The following is a 9607-nucleotide window of genomic DNA, read 5'->3' as shown; positions in this document are numbered from 1 at the left end:
AATTTTATTTGATTTACATTAATTTAGCCGATATAATCAAATGGTTAAAACTTCTTAATCTATTTTCGGTGACCTAGGCAACTTTCATCCTGGAATAGCAAAATGTATAAATGGGCACAATTTATTTGTTTTGGGTTTGGGTAAGTTGGGAAAGTCATTGTGTTACCCCATTTATGAGTACCATTGCACAATCATTCGTAATAATCTTCATCTGAAATTAAATCCAGCGTTTTAAAGAAGTGTGTCTGGTAAATAATAAATTTCAGTTCTCATACAAGACTTGTTGTTTGGACAAATTGATTGGATTTCAACTGTTGTTTTAATGAATGGATGTGTTCACTTACATTGGTTATAGCGTTCACTATTCCTTGTAGAAATCGTATGTTTGTAAACCTGTTTTTAACCCATTCATGCCTAGCGTCCTGAAAAAAGGACATTGCAAACAGCGTAGACCCAGATGAGACGCCGCATGATGCGGCGTCTCATCTGGGTCTGCGCTGTTTGCTTAAAGAAATTTCTGTAAGAAATATTCTAAATATAGAAATAAAAAATACCAGACACCCTACTTTTGGAAATAAATTGATCCAATTTAGAAGGATGGGAGAGTCCACTGGGCATAAATGGGTTAATCAATAGCGAAATGTCATTCCATAAAATGTTCACTAGCATATCTGTCTGTTACTGTATTGAACAGTAGTCAAATAAGTTGGACGTATAACGTGAATGTTTGCTCCTTTTTTAAAGAGGGGGGGGGGGGGCTACTAAATTGGCTTGAATTGTTTACAAGTGCCTTAAATTGTCAATTGACCAAAAATATTTTTCTGCGTATGCCACAGTATGTCACTATTCATCGACAACAGTTTCTCTCACAACCATTAATGGGAAGTTAGTGCTTAAACGTGTAACCTCAGCGACGCGTTTTTTGCTTGTAGGTGTCATGTATAAAGCGGCGGACAGTCTCTTGCTGATAAGCCTGGCGATCGGTTGCCATGGTGAATATGGGCCTGAAGACCTGATTCGCTTTAAGAGCGCCGGCCTGGGTAATATCAGAAGTGAAACCATTAATGGCCCCACCATACTCGAGGCGGGTTCGATACCCACGTGGCTCCAGGGTACGTCTTCTCTTGCAAAGGATCGTATTATTATTTTATTAAATGATCCTCGTTCTGAAAAATGGGGCTTAAGGCATGTCCGTTAAGTGTCATTCCAGATTAGCATGTGTAGTCAACACATGTTAATATTGAATACACTTTACGGCGTTCGGTTAAGGACGTCGTAGGGACGCGCCGTAGAGACGCAGTAGTCTAGTAGTTTCACGAAACTTTTTGTTTTAAGCAAGTTCTCTTCTAAACAACAATCCAGTATATGCGGAACGTATATTCAGTGATGAGCCTGTGCCGACTACACAGGCTATTCTGAGACGAAACTTGATGCCCATGCATTTAGGTTTTCCGAGAGCGATGCTTAAATATATATTAGTGCGTGATAAAATGAGTCGTGTTCTGAGAAAACTGGGCATAATGCATGTGCGTAAAGTGTCGTCCCAGATTAGACTGTGCAGTCAGCACAGGCTAATCAGGGACAACTCTTTCCGCTTTTATGACATTTTTCGTTTTAATGAAGTCTCTTCTTAGCAAAAATCCACAGGCGGAAAGTGTCGTCCCTGATCAGCCTGTGCGGACTGCGCAGGTTAATCTGGGACGACACTTTACGCACATGCAGTATGCCCAGTTTTCTCAGAACGCGACTCATATGATTTTTCAGTTCTGATTTAAGTAAAGTGCATGTACTTCACTTAAAAGTGGACATATCGTCATTGGAAGTATCGCGCCGTAAAAGCATCTAATTACGCAATGATTTTGCTAGGCACCCACAAAATCATTGACCGTCCATGGAACACAGCGCAAATTTAATTCAAAACATGACGACTTCAAATAACTCATTATCTCTGTGTGTGAAAAAGTTTTGGAGACAAATCAGTGTTCATTCCTTTATATTACTATGCTATCTGCAAGTTGTTTTAGTCATTTTGTAGTTGAGTTTAGCATTTCTTCAATTGGATTCAAACATTAGGATTCACGCAACAACTTGGAGATAAAAACATCCATTCCACAAACTTTAGTCGCAAATTAGAGTTGCCACAATAGTTTTGATACGGAAGGATCAACGTTCATGAATAACAATCTTTTAAGTAGAAAATGATTATCAGATCAAATATTACTTCATGTAGTATTGAATACAATGAAATTCGCTTACACTATTGTATACAAATCATTCGGGTCAATGTTATTTGTAAGGAAACGTTATTCAGAAAACATTATTGCATGTCAGCTTTTCAGTAGCATTAATAAACGTGACATCATTTAGTTTGTAGTCCTCAATGAAATTGACGCCATTTGCAAAATATTTATGAATAAAAATGACGTCATATGTTTGAACAATTCAATGACGTCACAAAATAGTGAACAATGTACTAAGAAGGGCGTAGTAAAAATATAGTTCATGTCCAAAAGCGTGAACCAAATCATTTAGAATCATGTTAGAATCGAAATACTAAGTAATATTTTATATGATGGGTTTGTTGTCGAATAACCCACAGTAAGGAAGTATAGATGCGTGTAGTCAAATCACTCGTGCTTCTTTATGTATCGTACGAATATTACTATCACCGGTTCTTTCTTGCAGATTTACTATTAAATGTTCAGCTTAACACTAGCTTCTGTATTCCTTTATTGACGAAATCGTTATTACATTGAACATTAAACATTTTAAATGAAACAAAATAGATAAATTAAGTATTGTTTCCACACGCCAGCTTGGCGCATACGAGGCTGGTGACTCCGTACACCATGGACATGCTGACGTATGATGACGCCGGTGGCTTACGAGACCATGCCAGTGGTGGACAACATGCTGGTCCGGTAAGGGACGTCATTGGAAAATACTTAAGTGTTATGAAGTCACTTTGCTGATTTTTAGCTATTGGCGTATTGTTTATGTTATCATTTTGTTAAGCGTCGTCGCTATGCAGAAATTTTGTTTTCTAACATTTCTAATGGTATGTTGGTGTAATAAAACTGTTGTTCAATTTAAATTGTGATATAATAACTCTTCAACCCTTTGAAACTTTTCAGATGCGTTGTTTAAGAGTGCTGATATTTTAACTTCATTTAGTTATGTACCGTATTCCAGTTACGTTGACGTTTAAGTAATTAATTAATTGCCACAGGATTGCTATTGATTTGCAAGGACGAAATTTTACTTAATCGCATTCTATTTTGGTTGAAGTCATAGTCCCATGTTGTTGAGCGCTATAGTACCGTAGTTCATATGCGGGGGGGGGGGGGGGGGGCTAATTACTTGTGTTTAAATATCGTTCCATTATAATTATGTCATATAATTTAAAACAATTCATTCCATTTTTGTCGGCATCATAGTTCCACTTTGTTGTGTGCAATTGTGAACCATGGTTCATATGCGGGTAGGTTTAGTTCAAATCTATTTATTTTAGCTTGATTGCATAGAAAACCTAAGGCTTATTTGAAACGCTCTCGAGTCCGCTTCCTGAGACTAGAACCACTACTTGGTGTCTATGGGGGAGTTCTAAAGAACGGCCCCTCAGTGGGGATCGAACCCGTGACCGCATGGTCGCTATGCGGATACCATATCCATTACGCCGCGCCGCACGGAGCTTTATTGCCTCTTTTCAAATAGCCTGGTGTATTCAATTCAGGGCTTCCGCTGTCGTTCGCCAAATTCGCCGTTGGCGAAAATTTCGCAAATTCGGCGAATAAAATTCTCGTTTGGCGAAAATGCTCGACGAAACGTTTTTAAAATTCGGCGAATAAAATTTTCGGTTGGCGAAAATGCTCGGCGAAACGTTTTTTGCCTGTCAAGTACCATCCCAGACAGTAAACTCTTTAAACCGTTGACTGTGCGTCAATACATCATCGTGTTATTAACCAGAAATTTGATACGCAGTCTGCAGCAACACCGGTCAGAACCGGTCATCGAAACAAAGGAAACTTGCTGGTGCATTGTGTACTGGCAGTGACGTCACCATCTATGTATAGAACGCTTGCTGGTGTGAAAACAAAAGGTGTTATCGAACATTATGTCAATACCACGGGCCTGGCAAAAGCATTAAACAAAAAACTATTTCTTCACAAAAACACATGAAATCTTGTTTCAACAGGAATTTGAGAGCATTTCTGTTTAATAGTTTCATTATTTTAATATTTTGGGAAAGGTAAAGTTTGATTAAGAAACCAACAATTTCGGAAATAAAAAGGATACCATTCACTCGTTGTAATATATTTCGGATATGTTAAAATTTCGGACATTTTAAGATGCGGACATTTATGTGTTTGTTTCGTGTTGATAGTTTGTAAAACTATATTTTATCATATTTCAGGCAACTAGAATGGATGGTGGCAATTATCTGGGCCTTTCTGTCAAGAAATATGCGTGAAAAACATTCATTTATTTGAGCCTAGAAATCATCCACCATTTACAGAAAATGATTTAACAACAGCAGCTGTCAAAGCTGATGTATATCATATCCAAATGACCAAATATAACTGTTTAACAATATGAAGTGAGAGGCTTTGAAAATAAAGCATCTTTTGTCTTGATCAACTGTTATGTTTTGCAAAGATTGAAATATGTGCTCATGAATGAATATCTTTAATGTAATGAAAATGTGCTTATTTTGTAAACAATGTGAACTGAACATGTGCTTATGATGTATGTATAAACTGATATTCTGTTATGTAGAATAAAAGTATGATTATTACATTGATGTATGTATATCTAGATGTATACATATCTATAAATGTTTTTGTTATAAACTTATATTCTGTTATGTACAATATTTTAAAAGGATGATTATAGTAATAAATATATTTAAGCTTCATATTGTACTTATTTGTGTTCAAATACCCATAGACTTTCACGAGGCGGTCCCAAATGCTTGGCTAAAACTTTGGCTACAGTTTTCTAAAATTTGGCTACAAAAAAATCCAATTGGCTAAAATGTTGGCTAAAGAAATTTTTGAGCCAGGGGAAGCATAATGCTGTATAATTTGAAGAAAAGCATTCAATTTGAAATACTCTTTTATAAATAATCTTTATTGTGGAAGATAATGTAAGAACATTTTAAAATCAAGTGTTAAATTGTTTCGTTTGAGGATCCATATACAACAAATGTGTCCCGAATCTCGCTTAACATGACGAGCAAATCTGTTTCGGTAGTAGACCTGCGACGCGGAAAATCTCCGGCAACGTTCGAAATGTCCAATATCAACTATGCCTATAATGGCAAGAAATACACTTATGCGTACATGGTTCGCAACTTCGACTTGCACGAACAGAACGCAATTACGAAGGTATGCTACACATATATATTATTTATAGGTATTGTCTTCAATTATACTCGTAAGCTATTTCCCCTTTCTTCAAACCTTGTTTTGTTGATTTCCGCCTGTCCGTCGGTACATAAGTCGGATCATCTGCCTTCAATTGTGCTGTTCAAGATCACATGAAGTTATGAACACAACCTTCCCATTTTGAGCTTTACGAAAAACTTTGTCCCAATGAAATCTCGGCTACGTTCGAAACTGGGTAATGTGGGATAGCAAATCCAGGTTTCTTGGTGAAATTGAAGAGACGGCGTGCAAACACTCTTGAGGCGACATTTATTGCTAAGCATCGCGAAACTTGGTCAGAGCTTTCATCTCAATTAAAAATGTGCAGAATTAATAGTAAGTCATGTTAAATGACATTCATTTTCTAGATGAACGTTGACACTGGGGCGGAGTTGGAATACCTGCTGCCCGAGGGTTCGTCCGTTCAGGAGCCCCAGTTCATCCCCTACCCCGGTGCGATTTTCGAGGACGACGGTGTGATCCTTTCACAGGGATTCGACGGCATTCAGCGGAAAGGTTTTGACGAGTGCTCATTTGAAGAATCTTGTTTTTGGAAAACTTGGCTTAATGCATGTTCGTTAAATGTCGTCCCAGATCAGCATGTGCATTCCGCACAGGCTAATCAGGAGCGACAATTTTTATGGTATTTTTCGTTAACAGGAAGCTTCTTCTTCGAGAAAATCCATTGTAGGCGGAAATTGTCGTCCCTGATTAACATGTGCGGAATTTATATCTGGAACGACACTGTACGCCCACGCATTAAGCCCAGCTTTTTTACGAGGTCCCATTGTTCTCTTCTGCTGCCGAATTGTACTTAGACCGCTTTGCTTCACACCAAGTGAATTCCGAATATGCATTTCTATTCGAAAAGTGATTATGTGTAACACTTTGTAAAATATGAATACATAATGCGATGACTTAACAATGCCGGGACGGTAAGTGTCTGGTGGTTAGTTTTGGGGTATGCGTAAACTCAATTATTGAGGGGATCCAAATGCTTAGAATACGGAGATGACATATTTATGCTATATTTATGCCATATCCCGGGAAGTGTGTCCGGCTGTCGTACATAAAATCCATCTTACACACGGAGCGCCCTATAATCATTTACTCGAACAAGTTAACATTCAAAGTTCAGTCAATAATGCAAAATCACATGGAATTTGAAGAAACGAATGAAACTCAGTGTCAAGAGTGGGTTTGGGTTAACAGTAATGCAACAATTGTTTAACACTTTGACGACCTCTAATGAATCATGTTTACTTTAAACACCGTGTCATTAACTGGGCTCACATGATACTGTTGGGTTTACAGAACAGATACTCAAATGATTTTCGGTCCCCTAATTAAATATTTTTTGACAAAGGAGTCTGTTGGTACGTTAAATTTGGTGGCATGAAATTGACTTTTGAATTGTCCACTCGCTTGACTGAGTTTGTACAATATGATTTGTAATAATACCGTTAATTCTAGTGACTTGACAAAATAACAATAATGACGAAGAATAATGTGATTTCCGACATACTAAATAATGCTCGTGCATTGTTTCTTATAGAATATTTGCTATGATGATGTCATATCCTAAACATAATCAACTTTTTTCAGACTGTTTCCGCTGCGAGCTGGTTCCGCGCCTAATTTCCAAATGCCGGCTATACCGGTAGTTGGGTAAACAATAGGATGAAGTGAAGCCGGAAACCACTACACAACATTACATTAGTAGAAATTTATTAACAAAACCATTCAACATTCAGAAACCATACAAACCGCAAAACAGCTTGGAACCAAAAGTACCGGTAAAACACTCCACTGTTGGGACTGGAAACAGTTAAACCGCATGACGCGGTCATGAAAGTGTGATTTAAATGTGTTGAAAGCAAACAGCGTTTAAATCAAATATTAACGTACGAGATATTTCGATAGTGAAGAAATATACTCATAATTAGGCATGTGAGGACACATATGATGTGCACTCTCGTAGTATAATTTTTATCTACTTACACTAATTTGTGGTTTGACAATGATAACACACATTTCATGCAATGAATATGCGACTTACAAGTGAAAAAAGTTAAACGTTTGTTTTCAGTTTATTTATTTAGAAACGTAAATTGCAAACTTTATTTCAAAGTCAGCATTTACGCCGACTAACTTTTTAAAAGATATTTCTTGTTATATTTAGTTGTTTTTTAATATTCGGTTTTAGCGATTATAAAGCATGTTTGAGGTTGTCTATAGTATACCTGTTGTAATTGGTGAATTCATGTTCAACTTTTTATAAATTGAGACCTGTGAATGTAAACAAGCTTAACTATTGCGTTGTTAGCACCCGTAAACACTAAAGATCGCCGCTATCTGTTGAGAACAAAAGAACGTTTCCCAGGAATATCAAATTTAACCCCGCTGTAGAAGCATGAACGAGATTGCAAAAGAGATAATGCTTGTTCGGTTTTAGCGATTAAGAAGTATTTTTGTTGTTGCCTATCGTATCCCTGAAGTTATTGTTGAACTCATGTTCAACGTTTTATAAATTGAGAATATAAACAATCGTAACCTTATACTATTGCGTTGTTTTCCCGAATCTATTTATAGCCTCAGATTATGAATGACCTGTACTACGTCATTAAGACGCAGCAGATAGTGGACTATTTAAATCATTCATCAATAATTTCTTCCGCGACACGTATAATACAAACATTGTTTATTGATTCTTTTCTATATTAGCTCCGTTAAAAAATATTCCATTTAACACGATTTTCACATAATGTTTCCATTTGTGAATGAATATAGTTGGGGAACTCAAACCTCTTGCATAAATTATACAACTATTTCTCGCGCGGATACGGCAGCTGTGGCGGGTAGTAGTAAATAAACTCTGATACACACACAATTTTCAGTAACAACATAAGCTGTTCCCTACGCGAACAACTAAAATAAGAACGGTAGTGTATGAAACAACAAAATTAAAACAAGCATTTTCGTTAGATCACAACAGGGTCAAAGAATGTTTCTGAAAAATACATAAGCTCAAAGAATGTAAAAATTTAAAGCACGTTTTTATTTGTAAACTAACTTCCGTCCCATTTACATATGTCGCAGCTTTTTTTTCAAAAGGCTTTGTCATTACAAGCTCAATTCTTATCATGTTGGCATTTTATCAAATTTAATATTTTTATGAATTACGTGGAACACAGTTTATTTGCATTGTTTTAAAAGTCATAACTTTGTATAAGCTCAACGAAAAGAGACATTCACTAGTTTGTTTAAGCACCTTAAACCCATTTACATATTTCAGTGGTCTTTTCATAAGACTCTGTCATTAAAAGCTCTACCTTCAATATTGAATCTTTGGTCTTTTTACATATTATTAACACCTTAAGCCTGATTTACAAATTATATCAGCTCTGACAATTCAAATAATATCGCGAGGGATCCCCTGTGTTTGTATAGGTCCCTGAGGTGACACGCGATATCTTATTGCGTTATCTACACACGTAGTGCCACGGGCTATCAATAAACGCTTTTAATTCAAACTTCGCACATCGCCTCCCATTGAGCGAATGCGGTCGTGTCTCTAGCGCAGTTGTTTTTTCAAGCCCATTATATCTTGCTTAAATTGATTATCCGTATTGCTGCAATTAATAAACAAAAACATCACGTATTTTTTATTTTATTTTTCTATCGTCAATTAAAACATTATTACGAAAATTAAATAAAAGACATGTTTGGGAAATGTTGAGAATATCATTAAAGCCATTTAAGTTTTTTCTAAGGCTCCAGATTTTTCTTCAACATTTTTTTCGTAAATTTAAATTTTATTAAGAAATCAGTTAAGTTAGTATAAAAATGTTAATTAGAAAACGGTATGTTTAGTTATTATGTAAATATTTACTGGAAAACGGAATGCTCAGTGAGTATGGAAATGTTAACTGGACAACGGTCTTATAAGTTATTATGGAAATGTTATTGAGAAACGATATATTTAGCTATTCTGCCAAATGTTAAATGTGTTACGGTATGTGTTATAAGTATGAACATATTTAATGGGCATCTGAATGCCTAGTTCGTGTAGAAATGTTTCGTAAGTATGGACATGTTGTTTTGAGCAAATGAATGTATGGAAATGTGAATTACGCACCGGAATTATTTGTTAGTTTGATACTAGATGATTTACATGTATT

General features: G+C 36.2%; 1 protein-coding gene across 1 annotated transcript; it reads left to right on the top strand.

Annotated features, from left to right (window-relative positions):
• Window positions 1–4920: 4920 nt before the first annotated feature.
• On the top strand, window positions 4921–7642 carry LOC127848201 (beta,beta-carotene 15,15'-dioxygenase-like). Its single transcript, XM_052380522.1, has 3 exons — window positions 4921–5387; window positions 5795–5942; window positions 7032–7642. Exons 1-3 carry the CDS (start codon window positions 5229–5231, stop codon window positions 7088–7090), a joined length of 366 nt encoding a protein of 121 aa, XP_052236482.1. The 5' UTR covers window positions 4921–5228; the 3' UTR covers window positions 7091–7642.
• The last annotated feature ends 1965 nt before the right edge of the window (window positions 7643–9607 follow it).

The sequence above is a fragment of the Dreissena polymorpha genome, chromosome 10 (genome assembly GCF_020536995.1).
Source record: "Dreissena polymorpha isolate Duluth1 chromosome 10, UMN_Dpol_1.0, whole genome shotgun sequence".
Lineage (NCBI taxonomy): Eukaryota > Metazoa > Mollusca > Bivalvia > Myida > Dreissenidae > Dreissena > Dreissena polymorpha.
This window is presented reverse-complemented; position numbering and strand designations above follow the sequence as displayed.

What these genes read in the sequence shown, in the direction of transcription:
- LOC127848201 (XM_052380522.1), top strand. Translation starts at nt 5,229, where the DNA reads ATGACGAGCAAATCTGTTTCGGTAGTAGACCTGCGACGCGGAAAATCT. An exon ending in AACAGAACGCAATTACGAAG is followed by an intron (nt 5,388 to 5,794) that starts GTATGCTACACA and finishes TTCATTTTCTAG; the next exon opens with ATGAACGTTGACACTGGGGC. An exon ending in CGACGGCATTCAGCGGAAAG is followed by an intron (nt 5,943 to 7,031) that starts GTTTTGACGAGT and finishes AACTTTTTTCAG; the next exon opens with ACTGTTTCCGCTGCGAGCTG.